This window comes from Chiloscyllium punctatum, chromosome 3 (assembly GCF_047496795.1).
Source record: "Chiloscyllium punctatum isolate Juve2018m chromosome 3, sChiPun1.3, whole genome shotgun sequence".
NCBI classification, from domain to species: domain Eukaryota; kingdom Metazoa; phylum Chordata; class Chondrichthyes; order Orectolobiformes; family Hemiscylliidae; genus Chiloscyllium; species Chiloscyllium punctatum.
Genome location: NC_092741.1, coordinates 113,622,623 through 113,648,140, shown reverse-complemented (window position 1 = coordinate 113,648,140; position 25,518 = coordinate 113,622,623). Strand labels below are relative to the sequence as shown.

Genomic DNA, 25,518 nt, shown 5'->3' with positions numbered 1-25,518 from the left:
AAAATGAGGAATCTGGTGAAATCCACATTGATGCCATGGGTTTGGAGGATCCTGAGGTGGAAGATGAGGCGTTCTTCCTTCAGGTGTCAGGTGGTGAGGGAGTGACGATGGAGGCGGCTCAGGACCTGCATGTCCTTGGCAGAGTGGTGGTGGGAGGGTGAATTGAACTTTTTGGCCACGGGATGGTGGGGTTGGTTGTTGTGGGTGCCCTGGAGATGTCCTCTGATGTGCTCTGCATGTAGGCGGCCCGTCTGTCCAATGTAGAGGAGACCGCATCGGGAGCAACAGATACAGTTAATGACATGTATGGAAGTGCAGGTGAAACTTTGATGGATGTGGAAGGTTCCTTTGGGGCCTTGGATGGAGGTGAGGGGGAGGTGTGGGTATAGGTTTTGCAATTCCTGCAGTAGCAGGGGAAGGTGCCGCGAGGGGAGGGTGTGTTGTTGGAGGGCGTGGACCTGATCAGGTAGTCGCAGAGGGAACGGTCTTTACAGAATGTGGATAGGGGTGGGGAGGGAAATATATATCTGGTGATGGGGTCCATTTGTAGGTGGCAGAAATGGCGGAGGATAATGCAATGTATGTAGAGGTTGATAGAGTTGAAGGTGAGGTCTGGGGGGGGTTCTGTCCTTGTTGCGGTTGGAAGAGTAGGGTTCTCCTGTGACCCTTCTTTAGAACTCTGTTCAGAACTAAGGGTCACTCAACCTGAAACGTTAACTCTGCTTTCTCTCCATAGATGCTGCCAGACCTGCTGAGTTTCTCCAGCAATTTCTGTTTTTGTTCCAGCTTCCAGTGTCTGCGGTTCTGTTTTCTTTGTGTTTACTTTTTTTTAATTAGATTCCCTACAGTGTGGAAACAGGCCCTTCGGCCCAACAAGTCCACACCCACCCTCTGATATGAGTTGAAGAGATTCAAATCAATGTAATTATTTTGTAGGGAATAAGGAGATGTACGCAAAGTTCTAAGTTGAATTTTATTGAGTAATTAGGAACGGGGAATTTTTAATGGCAAGACGTTTGGCATCTAAATGACACAAATTTGCAGTAATTGCCGCAATGCCCAGAAAACTTTTTTTGTGCAATAAGTGATCGTGTGAATTCATTTTGAGCGTACGAGTGGAGATAAGAAACTTAGATATTTTTTCCACAGGATATGACATCAATGGTAGGCATTTGGTACTCATTCTAAACTGTCCTTGAATTGGGAGCATTGCCAGACTATTTTAGAGGGCAGTAAGTGTCAAAGAAAATTACTTGTTAGAAAACCAGATGTGGTTTTATGGCAATTGATGATATTTTCATGGTCACTGCTACTACCTTCCAATTCTAAATTTTATTAATTGAATTTGAATTCCCTGACAGCTGCTGTGCAGTAGCTTGGGTCTCTGAATTACTAGTCAATTCCCGCCTCAGGCGACTGACTGTGTGGAGTTTGCACATTCTCCCGTGTCTGCGTGGGTTTCCTCCGGGTGCTCCGGTTTCCTCCCACAGTCCAAAGATGTGCAGGTCAGGTGAATTGGCCATGCTAAATTGTCCGTAGTGTTAGGTAAGGGGTAAATGTAGGGGTATGGGTGGGTTGCGCTTCGGCGGGGCGGTGTGGACTTGTTGGGCCGAAGGGCCTGTTTCCACACTGTAAGTAATCTAAGTAATCTAAATCTAACACAGCCTCCGCCAAAGAAAACCTTGCATTGAGAAAACAATTTACATGATCATACAGCATCTCAGAGGGTCTTACAATCAAATACTTTCGAAATAGTCACTGTTGCAATCTAGGAAACACATCAGCTAAGTTATAGACAGGAAGACACCCTGAAATATGATGTGATACTGACAAGCTAACCTGCTTTTGTGATCTTGATTCAAGGATAAGTATTTTCTAGGAGACCAGAGAGAAATCCCTTAAGTATTTGTTGAAAGAATGCAAAAGGAATACTTTGTTTCAGATAGCTAGGGCCTTGGTTCAACATGGCATCAAAGAGTCAGCACCTCCTGAAGTATTTGTTCAGTACTACATTGGAATGTCCAGCTTGATGCAGCACGGCGAGTGGGACAAATTGGACAGCTCTTTCAAGAAGCTAGCACAAGCATTAATGGGATGAATGGCTTTCTTTTACAATACTGTGTATTATTGTGAATCTATAGTAGAAAATACAACATTATAACTAATATCTAATACATTCCCCATTGTAAATCCCCTGTAACAGCCAGCAGCAAGTTTCTGAAGTGGATTATAAAACTTCTAAAAGTCAACAATGTGGATAAACATTTAATACTGAGCATTAGCAGGAGGATTAATGTTTGATGTTATTACTGGGTAGTGAAATAACTCTATGCAGGCTAGTATCCTGTCACCAAGTCACCCTTTATTTACACATGGTAAGTCCCTGACATTAATCCAGCTCCCTCAGTGCACTGTTGTCTTTCTTTAACAAAGGAACAACATTGGCAATTCTCCAGTCTTTTGGGATCTCCTCTTAGGCTAAAGAAGGTACAAAGATCTCTGTTAAGGCCCCAGCAATTTCCTCTCTTGCTTTCCTCAGTATCCTAGGATAGATCCCATCAGGCTGTGGGGACCTATCTACCTTAACGTTTTTCAAGACACCTAACACCTCCTCCTTCTTAGTATCAACATGCCTCAGAATATCAATATACCCCTCCCTAATCTTACCATGTCCTCCTCCTTGGTGAATACTGATACAAAGTAATCATAAGGATCTCACCCATCTCTTCTAGCAGCGTTTGTAGAGGAATAAGACGGTGTTATTTTCTGGGTCTGTAGATTGTGAAGGAGCAAAAATGGCCTTCGCAGTGATATGTACTTCTTGTCAGATGTGGGAGTTTAAAGAGAGTTTAAGGGTTACTGCGGATTATATCTGCCATAAATGCTGGATGCAAATCTTATCAGATCAAGTGGATCGGTTGGAGAGACAGAGAAACGATGAGAAATTTGCAACAGCAACAGTATGTGATGGATGGTAGTTATAGGAAGGGGGGAAAGTCTCCGATACAGTCACATAGATGGGTTAACTCCAGGAAGGGTAAGAGAGGTAGGCAACTAGTGCAGGAGTCTTTTGTGGATATACCTATTTCAAACAGGTATGCTGTTTTGGAAAATGTAGAGAGTGATGGATTCTCAGGGGAACATAGCATAAACAGCCAAGTTTCTGGTATTGAGACTGGCTCTAATGCAATGAGGGGCACGTGGGCTTCCAAGAGATCAATTGTGTTAGGAGATTCTGTAGTCAGAGGTACAGACAGATGTTTCTGTGGCCAGCAGAGAAAAAGCAGAATGATGTGTTGTTTCCCTGGTGCCAGGATCAAGGATGTTTCAGAGAGGATGCAGAATGTTCTCACGGGGGAGAGGGGCTGGCAGGAAGTCATTGTCTACATTGGAACCAACGACATAGGAAGGGAAAAAGTTGAGATTCTGAACGAAGATTACAGAGAGTTAGACAGAAATTTAAAAAGGAGGTCCTCAAGGGTAGTAATATCTGGATTACTCCCAGTGCTACGAGCTAGTGAGGGCAGGAATAGGAGGATAGAGCAGATGAACGTATGGCTGAGGAGCTGGTGTATGGGAGAAGGATTCACATTTTTGGATCATTGGAATCACTTCTGGGGTAGAAGTGACCTGTACAAGAAGGACGGATTGCACCTAAATTGGAAGGGGACTGATATACTGGCTGGGAAATTTGCTTGAACTGCTTGGGAGGATTTAAACTAGTGAGGTGGGGGGGGGGGAGCGGTGGGTGGGACCTAGGGAGTTAGTGAGGAAAGAGATCAATCTGAGATGGGTACAGCTGAGATCAGAAGTGAGTCAAACAGTCAGGGCAGGCAGGGACACGGTAGGACTAATAAATTAAACTGCATTTATTTCAATGCAAGGGGCCTAACAGGGAAGGCAGATTAACTCAGGGCATGGTTAGGAACATGGGACTGGGATATCATAGCAATTACGGAAACATGGCTCAGGGATGGGAAGGACTGGCAGCTTAATGTTCCAGGATACAAATGCTACAGGAAGGATAGAAAGGGAGGCAAGAGAGGAGGGGGAGTGGCATTTTTGATAAGGGATAGAATTACAGCTGTGCTGAGGGAGGATATTCCCGGAAATACATCCAGGGAAGTTATTTGGGTTGAACTGAGAAATCAGAAAGGGATGATCATCTTATTGGGATTGTATTATAGACCCCCCAATAGTCAGAGGGAAATTGAGAAACAAACTTGTAAGGAGATCTCAGCTATCTGTAAGAATAATAGGGTAGTTATGGGAGGGGATTTTAACTTTCCAAACATTGACTGGGACTGCCATAGTGTTGAAGGTTTAGATGGAGAGGAATTTCTTAAGTGCGTACAAGACAATTTTCTGATTCAGTATGTGGATGTACCTACTAGAGAAGGTGCAAAACTTGACCTACTCTTGGGAAATAAGGCAGGGTAGGTGACTGAGGTGTCAGTGAGGGAGCACTTTGGGGCCAGCGACCATAATTCTATTAGATTTGAAATAGTGATGGAAAAGGATAGACCAGATCTAAAAGTTGAAGTTCTAAATTGGAGAAAGGCTAATTTTGACAGTATTAGGCAAGAACTTTGGAAAGCTGATTGGAGGCAGATGTTTGCAGGTAAAGGGATGGCTGGAAAATGGGAAGCCTTCAGAAATGAGATAACAAGAATCCAGAGAAAGTATATTCCTGTCAGGGTGAAAGGTAAAGTGCAGCAGGTCAGGCAGCATCAAAGGAGAAGGAGAATCGAAGTTTTGGGCATAAGCCCTTCTTGAAGATTCCTGAAGAAGGGCTTATGCCCAAAACGTCGATTCTCCTTCTCCTTGGATGCTGCCTGACCTGCTGCGCTTTTCCAGCAACACATTTTTAAGCTCTGATCCCCAGCATCTGCCGTCCTCACTTTTTCCAGGGTAAAAAGGAAGGCTGGTACACATAGGGAAGGCTGGATGACTAAAGAAATTGAGGGCTTGGTTAAGAAAAAGAAGGAAGCATATGTCAGGTATAGACAGGATAGATCGAGTGAATCCTGGAAAGAGTATAAAGGCAGTAGGAGTATACTTAAGAGGGAAATCAGGAGGGCAAAACGGGGACATGAGATAGCTTTGGCAAATAGAATTAAGGAGAATCCTAAGGACAGAATAAGGCCCCTCAAAAATCAGCAAGGTGGCCTTTGTGTGGAGCCACAGAAAATGGGGGAGATACTAAATGAATATTTTGCATCAGTATTTACTGTGGAAAAGGATATGGAAGATATAGACTGTAGGGAAATAGATGGTGACATCTTGCAAAATGTCCAGATTACAGAGGAGGAAGTGTTGGAAAACTTGAGACGGTTAAAGGTGGATAAATCCCCAGGACTTGATCAGGTGTACCCGAGAACTCTGTGGGAAGCTAGGGAAGTGATTGCTGGACCTCTTGCTGAGATATTTGTATCATCGATAGTCACAGGTGAGACGCCGGAAGACTGGAGGTTGGCAAACGTGGTGCCACTGTTTAAGAAGAGCAGTAAAGACAAGCCGGGGTCTATAGACTGGTAAGCCTGACCTCAGTGGTGGGCAAGTTGTTGGAGGGAATCCTGAGGGACAGGATGTACATGTATTTGGAAAGGCAAGGACTGATTAGGGATAGTCAACATAGCTTTGTGCATGGAAAATAATGTCTCACAAACTTGATTGAGTTTTTTGAAGAAGTAATGAAGAGGATTGATGAAGGTAGAGTGGTATATGTGATCTATATGGACTTCAGTAAGGCGTTCAACAAGGTTCCCCATGGGAGACTGATTAGCAAGGTTAGATCTCATGGAATACAGGTAGAACTAGCCATTTGGATACAGAACTGGCTCAACGGTACATGACAGGGTGGTGGTGGAGGGTTGTTTTTCAGACTGGAGGCCTGTGACCAGTGGAGTGCCACAAGGATCGGTGCTGGGCCCTCTACTTTTTGTCATTTACATAAACGATTTGGATATGAGCATAAGAGGTACAGTTAGTAAGTTTGCGGATGACACCAAAATTAGGGGTGTAGTGGACACGGAAGACGGTTACCTCTGGACTAGATGGGCCAATGGGCTGAGAAGTGGCAGATGGAGTTTGATTCAGATAAATGCGAGGTGCTGCATTTTGGGAAAGCAAATCTTAGCAGGACTTATACACTTAATGGTAAGGTCCTAGGGAGTGTTGCTGAACAAAGAGACCTTGGAGTGCAGGTTCATAGCTCCTTGAAAGTGGAGTTGCAGTTAGATAGGGTATTGAAGAAGGCGTTTGGTATGCTTTCCTTTATTGGTCAGAGTATTGAGTACAGGAGTTGGGAGGTCATGTTGCGGCTATACAGGACATTGGTTAGGCCACTGTTGGAATGCTGCGTGCAATTCTGGTCTCCTTCCTATCGGAAAGATGTTGTGAAACCTGAAAGGGTTCAGAAAGGATTTCCAAGGATGTTGCCAGGGTTGGAGGATTTGAACTACAGGGAGAGGCTGAACAAGCTGGGGCTGTTTTCCCTGGAGCATCGAAGGCTGAGGGGTGACCTCATAGAGGTTTACAAAATTATGAGGGGCATGGATAGGAGAAATAGACAAAGTCTTTTCCTTGGGGTCAGGGAGTCCAGAACTAGAGGGCATAGGTTTAGGGTGAGAGGGGAAAGATATAAAAGAGATCTAAGGGGCAACTTTTTCACACAGATGCCATGTGTATGGAATGAGCTGCCAGAGGATATGGTGGAGGCTGGTACAATTCCAACATTTAAGGGGCATTTAGATGGTAAATGAATAGGAAGGGTTTGGAGGGATATGGGCCAGGTGCTGGCGGGTGGGACTAGATTGGGTTGGGATATCTGGTCGGCATGGACGGGTTGGACCAAAGGGTCTGTTTCCGTGCTGTACATCTCTATGACTCTATGACTCTGCATAAATTCCCTCTTTGTCCTTGAGTGCACCTTCTCTTTCCCTACTTAATATCTTGTTCCTAACAAATATATAAAACGTCTTGAGATTCCCTTCAATCACACTTGTCAAGGATATTTCATGGCCCCGTTTAATCTTTCTAGCCATCTTGAATGTAATCAATGACCAAGCCATCACAGGACTCTAGAGTAGCTAATTCCAAAGATTCAACAGCTACTGAGAGAATAAATTTATTCTTACTTCAGTCTGAAATTACCTCCTCTTATTCTGAGATTGTGGCTGCTGGTTCTAGAACCCCTCCCACCTCTGCAAACCAGGGAAAACACCTTTCTGCATCTGTCCTGACAAATCTGTCGGAATTTAACAAGTTTCAATGAAATCACCTCTCATTCTTTGAAACCCAAGAGAATCCAGACACAGTCTCCTCCAACTTCCCAAGGATCAGTCTGACACATATTCACTCCTCTATGAGAAAATTATTTTAAAAATTGGCCCAGAGACTGTCAAAATGTTTTAAGCGATCATTGTATGCATGATTATTGTTCAGTTGTCGTTGACATTAAGCCAAAATGTGTGAGCATTGTATGTCACATGACTGTGTCATATTTAATTCTGTCACTAGGTAGCTTGATGATCCCCCTCCCTCTGCCCTGGTCAGGTACTCTCAGCATTATTTCCAGAATTTTCTCCTCCACAGTTATTGTCACAGATTTGGCTAGAGGAGCACCTCAGTTTTTTTTTCCCTCTCCCATGATACTTGGCATCTATAAATGAATCTACAATTGAATGCAATGGCATGTGCTTAATGGACAGAGAGCATTTGTTGAGTGTGACCAAGAGAGAGAATGCGTAAGGAGGAGGGGGTTTGTCAGGGTAGACAGTCTGAGGTGGGTATGAGGAAGTCCACAGAGAGACAGGGATGGATGTGCGCACAAGATGTGGAGAGTGATGCACTCGAGCAGGTAACGTGAGGGGTTTGGGATGATCCATACATCAGCATGTGATCAAATGTTTCACCGGCCTCTCCTTTTCTGCTCTGCCAAGGTCACTAAACTACTTTCAGCATTGAATTCATGAATGTGACATCACGATCCTGCTGTTAGTCAAATGGATAAGCTCTGGCCGTGCCATCTTGGCTTATATAGGCAGGACTGCTTAATTGTCTCAGTGATGAATAGTATACGCCTGCAGGCCCTCACAGCTGCCAGCATTGTAATGAGCCAACCCAACTTCTGACTCCAAACTCCTTCAAACAGCACCCCCTGTAAAAAGTTATTGCCTCATGTGGGTCACTACCACATTCTCAAACACTAACCAGCAAAACTAACATGATCTGGTAATGAAGTGGATGTGTAAAGAAACCACTGTTTAGCTGATCATTTTAACACAGCATCCTGCTCATATGCCCACCTCTCTGTCCTTGGCATGCTGCAATGATCCAGCGAATCACAGCACAAATTGGAGGAATAACATCTCATCTTCAGACAAGGCACTTTTCAACCTCTGGACTTAATATTGAGTTCAACACCTTCAGATTGTGAACCCACTCTCATTCTTTCCCCTTTTAGCTTTACATGTTACACTCCCTGTCACCGAGTCCTCTCTCCCTATCTCCCACTCCAGTGGGACTGTCTGTTCTTTCCTGTTTGGTAGTTAAGACATATCTTTGTTCTACCATTCTCACATTCCAATCACTTAATCTGCATTCTCCCCCAGCACTCCACATTCATCCCCCAACCCTGCACCCCCCCACCTATCGCATAAATGCTGCCCGCTCCACACTTCACACCAGCTTTGATGCAGAATCATCTAGACTTGAAACATTAGCTTGTCCTCTCTCCATAAGTGCTGCCTGATCTGCTGTGATTTCCAGTATTTTTTTTGTTTTCAGCCTAACATACTTTACTGACTTTTGGAACTTCCACGTACTAGTAGGCTGTCTCCCCTGCCAGTCCCAGTGAATTCCGAATGTCATATAATCCTGAATTCTAATATAAACCTCAGCTCATGCGATAACACATCAACATTCCTGATGCAGGGCTTATGCCCGAAACATCGATCCTCCTGCTCCTCGGATGCTGCCTGTCCTGCTGTGCCTTTCCAGCACTACACTTTTTGACTCTGATCTCCAGCACCTGCAGCCCTCACTTTCTCTTGGATAACACAGCAAGGCCTTTCAGTGATTACTGGGTTGACAAATATGGGCAATGTGTTGCCTCAATAAAAAGATGCACAAAGAATGTGTCCGTTTGCTTGGTGGTATTACTAAAGAGTAGAATTTTACAAAGGTAGAAAATCTCCTGTTTCACTTCAGTTAGTGTCACCGAACCGAATCAAGCGAAGGACAGGAAAACTCTGCTTAACTTTACAATTGAACACCACTACTTGAAAGTCACTTGGGGTCTTGGGGATTTAATGACATGCCTTAACAATCAAGCCAAAGTACGAAGAGAAGTTAGATATAGCATTTGATGTGGAATCAAAGGGTAACACTAAAGCAAACGAACCAAGGTTCAAATGTGACACAGGCAATCTTCAGTCAAATATCTTTGCACAGGAGGCTAGAAATACCTCTGACTAAGTGTCACCTTAGATCACCTAATATTATAAATTTAGTTAAATCGGCTGGTTGGATGGCTAACATATAGTGCAGAATGATGCTTTCAGTGTGAGTTTATTAGTTAGTTTTAAAGCTGAGATAGATAAATTTTTGTGAAGCAAAGGTATTAAGGGATACGGGCTGAGGGCAGGTATAATATGGAGTTAGGCCGCAATCAGCCACAACCTCATTAAGTGGTGGAACAGGCTCAAGGGGCTGAATGGTGGTTAGCACTGCTGCCTCACAGCGCCAGGGACCTGGGTTCAATTCCCGCTTCAGGCGACTGTCTGTGTGGAGTTTGCACATTCTCCCCGTGTCTGCGTGGGTTTCCTCCGGGTGCTCCGGTTTCCTCCCACAGTCCAAAGATGTGCAGGTTAGGTGAATTGGCCATGCTAAATTGCTCCTAGTGTTAGGTAAGGGGTAGATGTAGGGGTATGGGTGGGTTGCACTATGGCGGGGTGGTGTGGACTTGTTGGGCCAAAGGGCCTGTTTCCACACTGTAAGTAATCTAATCTAATCTAATCCTGATCCTACACTCCCCACACTGACTGTGGTAGTTCAATAATGTGGAGTGATGTTCCTCAATCCACATAACTAATTGCTCTTTCTACTGCAGAGAGATGCCTGTGGCGCATTGTAGGCTATAGCTAATTATCAATTACCAGCAAGCACTCATTCGCCATTGTCATCAACAGCAGATTTTATCCCAAAGAGTGATTAACTCAAGAAATGGACCTCCAGGGAGCAGAATCTAAGTAACAGTAATTGTTTATTAAACTGTTGATGCTGAGGTTGAGTATCATGGGGATGTATTGTATATTGTATTAGGATATGGCAAACAACTTTTCACAATCATCTGATCATGTGGCCAATACCAACAAATCAGACCTTCATTGCAGCGTAATTCTGATCTTGTGCTCAAGTCATGTAGTGGAGCCAGAATCTGAGTGATAGATTTACCACCAGGTTAATTCTAGGATGGTAGAGTTAACTATCAAGAGAGGTACAGAGATAGAAAGAGAGAGAGAGAGAGAGAGAGAAAAGCAGAAGAGGGAGAAAAATGATGATGATGTTAGACAACTTGAAACAAAAATGGGAGGTCCCTGGAGAAGAAAGACCAGGATTAATAGACATGGAGGACCAGCATTTAGGCCGATCTCTACTACTATTTCACTAGCACTTGTCATTGCAGAAAATATTGTTCAATAGACTGTCATTGCTTCCGTTACAATGGATTAAGCTGTGCATAAATAAAGCTGGTTAAAAAAAGTGAGAACCACAAAGTTCTAGCTATTTAGGAAAACACGATTACACAGGATTCAGCTTTTGTTCATTTGATAGGAATGGAAAAGATATCATTGAAAATATTTTGGAGACTTTTTTTTGATAAATGTAACTCCTCCTTCATCAGGGCACACTCTGTAGTCTGAACTGCATTTTGCCGACCCTCCATCTGTCTCATCAGACAGGCTTTGTATTCAGTGAGGTAAGAGACACATCACATACAACAATGGGATAACTGTCAGCATTATCCTTTCTTCTACTCAATGCAAGGCACTCCAGACAAGTGTTAAATTTTACCTGAGGAGTTATCAGTATCACAATAATTGCTAGAAAGATCAGAAACACAAAATTTACACTACCACTAGACTTACCCGCATTTCTAGAATCATTAGTTTCACTGAACTTACCCAGTATTACTATAAACTTGTTAAGTTTTGCTATGTCTACACTTCCTAGAGTCATGAGAATTACTTGAATCACTAGAATCATTTGTATTGCTGAAAAACAGACATATTTTGTTGAAGTTTTTCACCTTGCATGTGTCAGGACAACTCATAACAACAAAAGTAAAAGCAAAACAATATTTATACCATATGAGATGAGACTGCTGATTGGTTGACAAATGGACTAATTGATAGATGAGTTATCATTCATGATGTGCCAATCAATGATGGCTAACTGCCAAGCTTTGTTTAAATTATAAGCTAATTTAGAATCAAAAACACATTCCAGTCCTGCTCCACACATCTTTTGATTTCTTGTTTCTGTTCTAAAATACTTTTCAGGCTTTCTAATGATGCTGCCATTCGTCTGATTGGAGTTTTTAAAATTTTGTTTATACATTACTTAAATGTCATTCATTTCCATTTGTCCTGGAACTTCCAGGATCAATCATAATTTTAGTTTATTTCCTTTTTCTTTTATTTTTTTTTCTTGACATGCAGGTAGTTTCAGCCTGTCTGTGTTGTTGACTCCACATAGTGACATCTCAATTCCCATACAGAATGGCAGTGTTTGTGGGATCCAAGATGGCGGCGATCTGAGAGGTCTGCTCTGCTGAGCTCTGCATCACAGTTCAGGCAAAGTAACACTCTCACCTCCCCACTTAAGTTATTTCTGTGAAAATTCAGCATTTAAAGGTTATAGAACTTATACAAATGTCTTAAAGTCTGTTCTATCCAAGAAATATGACAAACAGTAAAGGTTCCAACAAGTTCCAACACATGGAACACTCACCAGAGACATTGGGCACTTCTGCGGCCAAAGCTGCAGCTCCCTCCACTATCCATTGGAGTCACTCTCCCACCAGGCCCTAGCTATGAAGTTTGCAAAACTGAGAGACATGATCGCGTTGTCAATTGAACAGGAGTTCTGCAGTAGGCTGGACCTGATTGCGGCCAAGCTCTACAAGCACGAGGAGCAGCTGGAAGGCCTTGGATGCCAAACAGAAGAGATTGAAAGAAGGACCACAGCTTCAGAGACTGTGATCGACTCTTCAAAGGAACAAATTTGAGTTCTTGAGAAGCAGGTCCTTACCTGGCTGGAACAAGTCGACAACCTCGAGAACAGAGGTAGGCAGAAGGATGCTTTTGTACTGTAGGGCTGCTGGAGGGACTAGAAGGCGACCAGTTAGTGAGCTTCTTTGAAAGCTGGCTGCCACAATTTCTGGGCCTGGAGACTGCGTTGGACCAGGGGCAAGTTGAGTGGGCCCATTGGATTGTGGTGCATAGGCCTGGCTCAGACCAGTGCCCTCACGCGATCCTAGTGCGACTCCTCAGTTACAGGGAGAAAGTTAAAGTTATGGAGACCTCTAGAATAAAGGGAATGAATCCACAGGCCTTAACTTATGAAAGCACCAAGATATTGTTTTTTCAGGACTCCTCTGTAGCTGTTATTCATAAAAGGAAGTCCTTTGATGAAGCCAAGAGAAGACTGAGAGACCCTGGTAACCAGTATTCTCTGAGGTAGCCGGCGGTGCTTCGATTCACTTATGATGGATCTATGTGCTCATTTGACTCTTCAGAAAAAGTGAAAATGTTTTTGGATGCTTTAAAATAGATCAGATAACTTAAAGGATGTGACAATAGTGTTCCTTTTTACCTTTCCCCTCTCTCCTTTTCTTAAAGAAAATACTGCTGATTTTTTTCTGATATTCATGTGTATTAATGTATATTTGGGGATGGGTAGAGTGTCTACTTTTAATTTCCTTGTTAAAATTTTTTCTCTTTCCATTTTTAGCCCAAGCCTGTGTTGCGGCTCAGGCTGGAAGGAGTTATGAAGGTGCTTTTGAGAGATGTAAGTGCCTCCTGTGGGCAAGGGGTAGAGTCCCTCATTAAGTGCCTCATGTTTGTTGCTTTTTTTTATACATAGTTATTAGTATATTAGTTGTATTAGTTTTAGTTTTTTTTTAGGTTTTATGAGTTTTTTTGTTTATACTCAGCAATTTGTAAGTCGAATTCTACCTTTTTGGAGCCTCTACAACAAATGATGTTGTAGAGAGTCATGGCTAATTGTGTCCTCAAATGGTGCACCTGGAATATTAGAGGGAGCCATTCACCAGTTAAGAGGAAAAAGGTGCTTTCTAGCCTTAAAAAGGAGCGAGTGTATATTACCCTTTTGCAGGGGACTCATCGCGATGATAAGGAACATTTGAAACTGTAGCAGAATGGGTTTGATCGGGTGTACGTCTCCTCCTTTAATAGTAGGAGCAGGGGATTGGCAACACTTATTAGGAAGAATATTTCATTTAAGTTATTAGATCAGATTAAAGATAAGTATTGACGGTTTATCATTCTTAAAGCCTCAATACATGGAGAAGAGTATGGTATTTTCAGTGTTTATTGCCCCCCAGCTACCCCCTTAAATTTTTGGTAGATGCAATCTCCAAACTGTTGGTTCTTGTGCCGCAGCAGATAATTATAGGGGGAGATTTTAATTGCCTCATCGATCCCATGGTGGATAGAATGCCTAGAGGCCCCCCAACACTTTCTTTAAATGTGAGTAACTAATGGACTTATGTGCTGAACTGGGATTGGTGGATGTCTGGAGGCGTCTTCAGCCCATGGGTAGGGAATTTATATTCTTTTCTAATCCGTACAAATGACATACTAGGATTGATCTTTTCCTAACCTCTGCATTATCCTTGGATTTGGTAACATCCTGTACAATTGGAAATATCACCATTTCTGACCACGCTGCAGTATATTTAGAGACAGGCTCAAGGCAGTGTTGCAGACTCTTGGCAGTGGCGAATGGATCCCTTTATTCTTAAGGATAGTAAGTTCATTGAATATTTCTTCAATTAATTTAAGGTATTTTCAGACACCAATTCGGATATGGCCAGTAACCCGCCTATTCTTTGGGAGACTTCTAAGGCTTATGCCAGAGGGATAATTATTTCTTAATCTTAATCTGCCAGTCAGAAATTACAGAAGGGGGAGCGGCAACGCCTACTTGAGAATCAGCTGAAGACAGCAGCAAAGGTGTATTTTGATAAAATTGTGTTAAGATTGGAAACTGTGCTTCCTTCCATTGTTAAAGACAACCACAATGGTTTTATAAAGGGCCATAGATCCTCTAATAATGTCAGGAGGTTGCTGAATATGATTCAAGCAAGTCAGCAGCAGTGGGTTCAGGGATTCGTGGCCTCCTTGGATGCAGAAAAGGCATTTGATCTGGTCGAGTGGCCATATCTCTTTTATACCCTTGAACGATTTGGATTGGGGAAGGTTTTTATGAGGTGGGTGAGGGTCCTCTATAGTGATCCTCCGGCAGCAGTTCTCACCAATGGTGTTAGATCTAGTAATTTTAATATTTGTAGGGGCAGTCGGCAAGGCTGTCCCCCTCACCATTACTTTTTACATTGGTGATCGTGTCGTTGGCAGAGGCTATCCGTAGATCAAAATTGCATAAGATCATGTTATACGCAGATGATATTCTTGTTTTTTTGTCGAATCCAGTGGTCTCGATACCCCATTGATACAATGTATCAATTCATTTGGCTCTTTTTCAGGTTATAAGATTAATTTCTCAAAATTGGAGGCTATGCCTATGGTGGTGGGGGTGGGGGGGGGGGCGGTTTCTTAGCAGAATATTTGATGTGAAGGGTGAATCATGGTTCCCCTTTAAATGGTCACAGGAGGATTTTCTTTGTTTCGGCATCTTTGTTACTCCTGTCTTTGGTCAGTTGTTTAAGGCCAATTTTGCTCATTTACTCGACAGGATTAAGCAAGATCTCCAGCGATGGGAGGCGCTACCAATATCCTGGCTAGGCCGAGTAGCTTTTATCAAAATGAACGTCCTTCCCCGTTTCCTATACCCTATATGAATGCTTCCCTTAATTTTTCCTAGGCAATGCTTCCGGAGACTTAATGAATGGTTTAGCTCCTTTATTTGGTGCCATAGGCGACCTCTTATCAAGCTGGCTAAATTGCAGTTGCCTCATGGGTTGGGGGGAGTGGACCTTCCAGATATTAAAAGACATCAATTAAGTTCCCTTCTATCCTTTGTTAGTGACTGGGCTTGTGAGGACCTGGCATCAATGTGGCTGGATATTGAGGCCGCCCAAGCAAAATATTCCTTCATTAGTCTGTTGTTCTTAGATAAAATGAAGATAGTTATGGAATATTGCCATAATCTGTTAAGTTATTAATATTGTTAAGGCATGGAGGGCAATGTGTCAGAGTGAGGATAATACATCCAAAATGTTCTTTCTTACCCCTATAGCTACTGTGCTGGGTTTTCAGCTGCGGATAATGGACCCCAGATTTAAGCTTTGGGCAGCTAGGGGAATCTTCTGTTTAGGTGATTTATTTGAAGGTGAAAAAATGATGTCCTTTGTCCAAATAACCCATAAGTAGGGTGGAGCTAGCAGAGACCTTTTTCATTTTTTTTTCAGGTCAGGGACTTTATTCAAAAAGGGACCATGCTTTTGACCGACCTCTATAGATCTGTTATGGAGAAGAGGGCGCTTCATGCGAAAAGTACTCTCTCTATTAGTACTCTTTATCATATGTTAGAGGGTGATCTTTGAGAAGACGTTGAGTGGTTTTGTGGGGTCTGTGAGAGAGAACTAGGGGTTGAAATCTCTATGGAGACATGTGAGGATATTTGCGAAAATGCAAGGAAGATTTTGATCTATAATAAGACCCATGCCATGCAGCTTAAAATTTTGCACAGGGTCCATTTGGCCCCAAACTGTTTCTCAAAATTTAAGATGGGAGTATCTTCATTAGATCCTAAGATCAAAATAAGTATTGGTACTCTCACTCATTATCTGTGGTCTTGCTGCAGGCTCCGTACATATTGGAGTGCTGTGGCAGGAGTTATAGAGATGGTCTTGGGGACCGAGGTTAAGATAGACCCTATCTTTTTTTCTCCTGGGCCTACTCAATATATCTTCTCTCGTCACTTACGGGAAAAATCTTTTTAATATTCTCATGTTTTGTGTAAGGAAAGATATTGTAATGTGTTGGAACTCTGAAAGTCCCCCAGGTCTGTCGGATTGGCATAGGTTAATCACAGAACGCATTCCTTTGGACTTTTTTATGAATGTGGTACACCAGAAAACAGGAGTTTTTTATATGGTATGGCAGCCCTTTTTGGACTACCTGGATATAGATTTATTTGCCATCTTAACTAGGGCTTTTGTGTGGCCATGACAATCTGATTTAGTGAACTTGATGTCCTCGAAGGAGGAATTTCAAATAAACTCGTGTGTATTACTCAATGCTCTCAAATATGGAAGCTAATGTCTTGTTGTGCTGAGCTGTTGTATTTATTTATTGCTTTTACTGATTTGTTTATTTTGCACATGAGTATACTGTAGTTGTGTTTTGTTTTTTTTTGTTTTATTTTTATAATGTTTTTTGTTGGTTTATTGTTGCTGTAATTTTATAAAAAATCTTTTCTTTCAATAAAAATATCTACAAAAAAAAGAATGGCAATGTTGGAATAATTGCCTCTGTTAATCATGCCTGGAGTCCAGATTGGTATACTGGTGACTGTGTTTTCAGCTAACAAAGTTAAAAATCACACAACACCAGATTATAGTCCAACAAGTTTATTTAGAAGTACAAGCTTTTGGAGTGCTGCTGCTTCATCAAGACCTGTTGGACTATAACCTGGTGTTGGATAATTTTTAACTTTGTTCACCCCAGTGCAACACTGGCACCTCCATTTCAGCCAACAAGACTCCAAAGTTTCCTTCATAGACCAGTCTCTCTAACTCTGTCTCCTACTTGGACATATTCCTTAAAACTTCCCTCTTTGGATTTTGGTCATCTGCCCTAATACTATCTTATGTTGCTCAATATTAAATGTTGTTGGTTAATGCTTCTGCAAAAAGAAGTAGGGTGCTTTACAACATAAAATGTGCTAAATAGGTACATGTTGTTATTGTAGCCATTGTATATGGTCATTTTACACCTTCATTACTTCCCTCATTTCACCATTTGATCTCTCCAGCTAGAAAATAGTAGAGGTGGGTTATCTGGAGTCGAGGTGCATTTCAGCCATAATCAGGTTGAATGGCAGAATAGGGTTGAAGGGCAGAATAGCCTCATGTTGTTAGTGTAATTGTGTCCTACCCTGGTCAATGGTGATACAAATCGGAACCACCCATATTCCTTCACAATTCAAGTGAAGAGATAATTCTTGACTTATTTCCTTATGTCTTTAAATAGCTTGGTTTATTTCTTAAACATAGGACCATTAAGACAAATATGAAAATGCAGCACTCTCTTCCATTTTACTTACCTCTCCACCTGACTAGCGTAGCTATTATCATAGGTGTCATAGCTTTGTTCGTCATATTCTCCTCCATAGCCATCATCATAGCCCTGAAGAAATAATAAAACTGATCAAACAATACCCTTCAATAAACTAATTAGATGCTTGATCACATCTGTCTGTAAATGAGAAAGATGCAGTGAAGGAATTATGGACACAGCAAGACTTAACAATCTTAAAGAGTCATAGAATCAGAGATGTACAGCACAGAAACAGACCCTTCGGTCCAACTCATCTATGCCGACCAGATATCATAACTTAATCTAGTCCCATTTGCCAGCAATTAGCCCATATCCCTCTAAACCCATCCCATTCATATAGCCATCTAGATCCCTTTTAAATGCTGCAATTGTACTAGTGTCCACTACTTCTTCAGGCAGCTTATTCCATACACGCACAATCCTCTGTGTGAAAATGTTGCCCCTTAGCTCTCTTTTACATCTTTCCCCTCTCACCCTAAACCTATGCCCTCTAGTTCTGGAGTCCCCATTTCAGAGGAAAGATTTTGTCTATTTATCCTATCCATGCCAGTCATGATTTTATAAACCACTCACCCTCTGACAAGGTCACCCCTCAGCCTCTGACACTCCAGTGAAAATAGTCCTGACCTATTCAGCCTCTTCTTAAAACTCTAATCCTCCAACCCTGGCAACATCCTTGTAAATCTTTTCTGAACCCTTTCAGGTTTCACAACATCCTTCCAATAAGAAGATGACCAGAATTGCATGCAATATTCCAAAAGTAGCATAACCAATGTCCTGTACAGCCACAACATGACCTCCCAACTCCTGTACTCAATACTCTGACCAATAAAGGAAAGCATAGCAAAAGCCTTTGTCACTATTCTATCTACCTGTGACTCTACTTTCAAGGAACTATGAATCAGCACTCCAAGGGCTCTTTGTTCTGCAATACTCCCTAGGACCTTACGATTAAGTGTATAAGTCCTGCTAAGATAAGCTTTTCCAAAATACAGCACCTCGCATTTAGCTAGATTGTGAGGTGCTGCATTTTGGAAAAGCTTATCTGCCACTCCTCAGCCCATTGGCCCATTTGATCAAGATCCTGTTGTACTATACGGTAACCTTCTTCGCTGTCCACTACACCTCCAATTTTGGTGTCATCTGCAAACCTACTAAGTATACCTCCTACGTTCACATTCACATAGGTGTACACAGTTCAAAAAGTAGATATCTTTTATGGGATATGGATATCACTGGCAAGACAAGAAATTTTTTGCTCATCCCTAATTGCCCTAGAATTGAATTACTTGCTGGGGTTATTTCAGAACACAATTTTAAGTATTAACTGAGAGTATGGAATGAGGGACAGACTGGGTAACGATAGCATAGTTCCTTCCCTGAAGGACCAGATGGGCCTTTATAACACTCAGTCATAGTTTCACTGAGTCTAGCTTTCAAATTCTGACTGAATTGAATCTTAATTCCTCCAGCTGTCATGGTGGGATTTGAACCCATCTCTCAAATAGTCTGGGGCCTCTATATTCCTGTTCAGTAACATTATAACTATCATACCATCTCCACGGAATACAAAACAGAAAAGTAAGTCCTCATAACAACATTTCTATACTGACCAAATAATCTGCTTTAGCATTTCTTCTAAGGGATAACCTAGCCAGAGCTCTCCTACTCTCCTTTTGCACATTGACACGGGATCTTTTCTGTTCACTTGAGAAGTCATATTTCATCTTAGCTTAATAAAAGATTGCACCCCTGATACTGCAACACTCTGGCAGTATAACAGCATCATGTCATAGAATCCCTACAGTATGGAAGAAGGCCATTTGACCCATCAAGCCCACACCAACCCTCCAAACAGCATTCCACAGACCCACCCCATCCCTATAACCCTGCATTCTCCATGGCCAATCCATCTAACCTACACATTCCTGGATATTATGGACAATTTAGCATGGTTAATTCATGTATAACCTGCACGTCTTTGGTCTTTGGGAGGAAACCAGAGCACCTGAAGGAAGCCCACACAGACATAGCGAGAATGTGCAAACTCCACACACAGACACCTGAGGGTGGAATTGAACCCTGGGTCCCTGAAGCTGTAAGGCAGCAGTGCTAACCACTGAGCAGTCCCAGGTGGGACTAGAACGAAAACCTGCCTTAGGGGGAGCCAGAACAATCTGAGCTGTGGTCATCGGGTCACATTAACATCATTTAAATTCCCTTCCTGGGTAATCTTATTGTCCTCTCTTCAATAGCTCAGGTTGATCATTATAGTCCTTCTTATGTTGTCCTTTTGATGAGCAAGCTGAGATGAAAAATAACCATCTGGGGAAAAAGTATGAATTAGAAATTTGAGTTGTTGATAACAAAGAGAATGATTCTCACTTCAACTGACATATGGTGACTTGCAGATGTCTAAAATGATACTTCTTCGTGATCATCTAAATTCATTGTAAATCAAACATCTCTCTCTGTGTAAGCCTTTGTGTGTGCCAGGTTTCCCTCCTGCTCTTGTACTCATATTTTCCTTCTGGGTCAGTTGACATTCCTTATGTAACCATCATGTTTGACAGTTACTGTAATATTTTAAAGCTCAGCTCATTTATTTCTAGTTGAAACCTTTCACAATAACACTGAAAACCTTGTAGATTTGAGTTGCTGTTGATAAGAATGTATTTTACCAAGTCAGACCTTGAATGTGGAGCTTTACCTATCAGGAACATGCATCATAAATCAGATTGTTCATTTCAGTCAGCCAGAGAACATGCTCTAACAGGGAAGATCATTTTTTTCATCATTTCCAAGTTTTGAGCTTAGAATGTGAACCTTTTCTCTCTCTATTCCTTTAAGAAGTTCTTTGAAACTCATTTCTTTGACCAAGCTTTTTTCATCTGTCTACTGCCTCTATCTGGCTCAATTTTCATACTTTGAACACCGTTAAGGGTCTATTTTGCTTGGTAATGTCCCTGTGAAGTAACAGTAAAGACACTACATATAAAGCACATTGTCAAATTTACATGCAAAATTTCACAACTGTTTGTTGACTGGACATGAAAATAAATTTTAGAGAAGAACATGTTTGGATTTGATTGGTGGCACTTAACATTTGTTGCCAACTCAATGTACCTCTTTGTCCCTGGTCTTCCCAGGATGAATGACAAGCAGCAAAAGTTGAGGACACAGCCATTATTGTTCTAACATTGGCAGTAGATGGATACAGTATGGAGTACCAAGTGAACCAAGCTTAAACATAATTAAGCTACTGCTGTTGTCACAAACAATAATTCTACAACAAAAATAGAAATTGCTGGGAAACCTCACCAGGACTGGCAGCATCTGTGGACAGAAAGCAGAGTTAGTGTTTCAGGTCCAGTTCTTTAGTTCTGAACCTGGGCCTGAAACATTAATTCTGCTTTCTGTCCACAGATGCTGCCAGATCTGCTGTTTTTCCCCAGCAGGCTCTGCTTTTGTTTCTGATTTCCAGCATCTGCAGTTTTTTTTCTTCTTTTCTGTTTATTAATTTTACCACAGTAATTCTCAGTCCTGAATTGACTACAGCACGTACTGTCAAAGCAGATGACAACCCTAAATCAAAACAGAAGACCTCATCTTCCAATTGTTTTCCAAGCAGTAATAGCTTCAAATTAAAATGGATGTTCCTTCTACAGTTTTCTTTAAGGCTTAATGATATTTGGGAATTTGCTCTGAATTAAAGTTAAAAGACACATATTTATGATTCATTTCTCGTTTATCGCAAACTCTCTGAAACCACAGTGAGTTGATGCAGAGATTTTAGAACAATGCATTTTCAATTTTAAATCTTTTTCCTCTTAAGAAAACACAACGATTTTTGATTGCTGTAAGCATTGAAGTGTTGAAGATCCCTCACTGTGTTCATTACACAGTGAGCTCTGCACTGTTCTGCTGCAGTGGAACATAACCAAAGATTATGATCTGGTGATGTCACTGAAAAAAAGCACATTGGGATTAATTTGCTACTACAACTACATCTCATGTGACTTGTACCTTACAAAAGAAATGAGACATTCAGAGGTACTGCATTCTCTATTGTTTTAGCCTTCTGATCTATTTACTGAGAAAGACAATGTCTTTGTGGTGATGTTTCTATCATTTCAGAGGTCTAGCACAAGAACAGACCATTCAGCCCAACAGATACATGCTGGTATTTAAGCTCCTCTGCAAATCACTGTTCCTTCTGATTGGAAAATTACACATGTCACTCTACCATGTAAAAAAAGCGAGCGAGAGAGAGAGATACCAATGATCTATAGCTCAGTAAGCTGAGCACTGGATGTCGTGAACTGGAGTCCATAATTAAGAATAGAGTGATCGTACACTTTAAATAGTTTCAAATGATCAGGATACAAGTGCAAATTTGTAAAGAGTGGATTACCAGACAAGAATCGGACTGAATTTTCTGAAGAGCTGACTAAAGAAATTTACAAGGGAAAATCATTGGATACCATTTATATAGATTTCAAAAAGGGTTTCATGAAGTTCCTCATTAGAGTTGGTTAGCTAAAGCTGAAGCCCATGAAAGTGAAGGCAACTTAGGGGGTATTGGCATTTTAGCAATGTCTCTGGACTAGTAATCCAGAATCTCAGGCTAATGTTCTGGGAATAAGGGTTTGAAACCCACCATGGAAGATGGCAACTTTGACTTCAACAAAAATATACTGGAGTAAAAGTAAAAGCTGGTCTAATAGCAGTCATGAAAGCAGTGTCAACTGTTATAGAAGCTCATCTGATTCACTAATGTCTTATTGAAATGGAAATCTGTCATTCTTACCTGGTCTGGCTGCCATGTGACTCCAAATCCAAAGCAATATGGTTGACTCAATTGGGCAATTAGAGATGCATAATAAAATGGCCACATAATGCTCACATCCCATGAACTGATAGAAAACAAATTGACCAATGCTTTCAAAATATTCAAAGATTTTGATTCCACCAACTTTTGTCAAAGGATGTTCCAAAGACTCTCAATTCTCCAACAGTACAAATGTCTCTTTATCTTTACCTTAAATGGGTCACACCTCAGTTTCGAACAGCGATCCCTCTTTAAAGATTTTCCCACAAATAGAAACATCCCCTCCACATGAATCCTGTCAAGACAGTTGTGTCCTACTCTAAACTCCAATGCAGACAAAGCCCAGTGATTCAATCCTTTCTTTATAAAACAGCCTGTCAATTAGTCTAGTAAACCTCTTTCAAACTACTTCCAATGCATTTACATCAATCCTCAAAGAATGATATCAAAAGTGCATGCAGTCTTCCATACATAGTCTCACCAGCGACCTTGGTAACTGGAGCAAAGCCTCCTTTAAATTGGAATCCAATACCTCCTGCAACTTTCTAAATTAGATCTCCTTCTCACTTGAAGAAAGTCAGGACTGCAGATGCTGTAGAGTCAGAGTCGAAAAGTGTGGCACTGGAAAAGCACAGCACGTCAGGCAGCATCTGAGGAGCAGGAGAGTCGACGTTTCAGGTGTAAGCCCTCATTCTCACTTGCCATATCTACATACTAACGTTATTTGATTCACATACTAGGACACCCAGATCTTTTGCACAGCTTTGCTATCTCTAAACATTTAGATGGCATCGTAAACTAGAGGCCCATTCTGATGCTCTGGAGATACAGGTTTAAATTTAAATTTAAATAATAAGTAAAATCTAAAATTGAAAGCTAGTTTCAGTAATGATGTCTATTAGATATTTCCTCACTCAGGAAGTGGTGAAACTATGAAATTTTTTGCTACAGAAAGTAGGTCAGGTCATCATTTTTAAGGAGGAGTTAGATTTAGCTTTTGAGGCTAAAGGGACCAAATGGAATAGGGAGAAAGCAGAAACAGGGTACTAAGTTGGATGCTCAGCCATGATCAGATTGATTGGTGAAGCAGGCTTGAAGGGCCAAATAGCTTACTCCACCTTCTATTTTGTATGCAAGAAAGATTAAAAAAAATTGTTTTAAAAGCTGTTGCCTGCTTAAGTTTTCAAATGAACTTCCCTGGACTAAAACATGGCCACTACTGATCACCTGATACAAACTGACCACAATTCCTGGATGGACTCCAACCAGTAATTATGTGGGCAGAACAAAGCTATGATCCTCTTGGAAAATGACATCTTTGCGTGGATCTTGTAGTGCCAAACAATAAAAAGGACTAGCAGGCGAGATGTTTCTCCCAGCCAGTTCTGAACAAAAGGCAGCTATCTGAATCACTGAGTCTGAAGTGGCTTTAACAGCTCACCATCAATCTCAAACAAATCAACACTGATCCTGGTGAGAGAATTTAGATTGTTAATAACCAATTGTTAGTCAGAAACTACCATGTTAAGTTGAAAGCTCATTATTTCGGTCAGGAACTGCATCACATGATCACACTCATGCCTCTAAAGAATTAATTGCAATTTTTGGGCTGTCTTGCTTCAGTCTGATAAGAAGCAGTTTGCTGTTAACATCACGTCAATCTAAGTACCTAACTGATGACACCACCGTCAGATTACAGACTTTGCTCAGATTATTCAAAGTCTAAACCTCCTTTGACATGTAATATCGGAAGAAACCTTGTAAGTTTGGAAGGTGGACATTAACTTTTTCTCCCCACTCCTCCATCAACATTAAAAGGAATTTTGCAATTTCAGCCAACTGCATTCTCTTGAATGCAAAACCTTTGGAAAGGAACCCTTTTTGGACAGAGACTTTGTGTGAATTAATGTCCATATCTTTAATTTCTAAATTATTCTTAATTGTAAACTCTTTTCGATCTTTCTTCCCATTTTCCTTCTGTGTATATTTGTATGTGTATGGGTTTTGTAATAATAATCTGTTCGGTTGATCGCAAGAATAGACCGCCATTCTCTTTTTAACCCTAAGAGCTGCCTCACAGCGCCAGAGACCCGGGTTCAATTCCCGCCTCAGGTGACTGATTGTGTGGAGTTTGCACATTCTCCCCGTGTCTGCGTGGGTTTCCTCCGGGTGCTCCGGTTTCCTCCCGCAGTCCAAAGATGTGCAGGTCAGGTGAATTGGCCATGCTAAATTGCCCATAGTGTTAGGTAAGGGGTAAACGTAGGGGTATGGGTGGGTTGCGCTTCGGCGGGTCGGTGTGGACTTGTTGGGCCGAAGGGCCTGTTTCCACACTGTAAGTAATCTAAGTAATTTGGTGTGGGTCATTTTTCTAAAATTAAATTTTACAAATAGATTTTGGGGGATAACACTACAGCCCATTTCAAATGGAGAAAGAAGAAAGAATATTTCTTTAAAAGCCTTTGCTCGCAGACAGAGGAATGAGGGAAATAAAATAATTTATTTTACCCTCACATTACTTGAGGGAATTCAGAGCAGTGCAATGAGACTGGAAAAGCAGAAGGAAACCAGAAAAGAAAGGGTGAAGAGGTCCCACAGGCCCATAAGGGAATGAGTAAAATCCATAAATTTTGGGAAAATGGATGGAATGTCACAGGAGCTGAAGGAGACTAAGTTGGAGCCTGGGAGATTAAAAAGGGTCAGAATGGAACCCAGCAGAACTGAAAAGGTGAGGAAAGAATTTATAGTACCAACAGGGGGCAGGATGAATCCCAGGAGACTGAGCAGAAGGAAGGCAAACTAAATTGTTTCTGCACAAACAGAAAGTTGCAGAGGGCTGAAATAATTTCCAACACCCCACCAAGAATGAAAAAACTCATTAGGAATAAAATGGCTCAGAAAAAGCTATCTAGGCATAATCAGACCGAGAGGCCGAAAGTAGATCAAGAAAAAAAAGTGTAGGTTTCCAAAAGGATGGAGGGAGTGAGTTAGAAATCAAACCGACAAACACCTCTCTTGCTGAATGAAATGGGGACCTGAGCAGTTCCTGTGTAAGTGAACTGATAGTGAGAGAGAGAGGCCCCCAACAACTAAAGAGACAATTGGCAGTGCAGTAGAAACCATTCAGACTTGTATGAG

General features: G+C 41.6%; 1 protein-coding gene across 4 annotated transcripts in view; it reads right to left on the bottom strand.

The window, feature by feature from the left end:
• The window catches only part of khdrbs2 (KH domain containing, RNA binding, signal transduction associated 2), a 622,325-nt gene that overhangs the window by 165,259 nt on the left and 431,548 nt on the right, over window positions 1-25,518 (bottom strand). For all 4 annotated transcript variants that reach the window (XR_011954815.1, XR_011954816.1, XM_072558359.1 and 1 more), the window contains exon 7: window positions 17,539-17,621. Coding sequence is in view for 2 of the 4 variants with exons in the window: in XM_072558359.1 (XP_072414460.1) it covers window positions 17,539-17,621 (83 nt within the window). In the remaining 2 variants the exon portion in view is untranslated. The remainder of the gene's footprint in view (window positions 1-17,538; window positions 17,622-25,518) is intronic.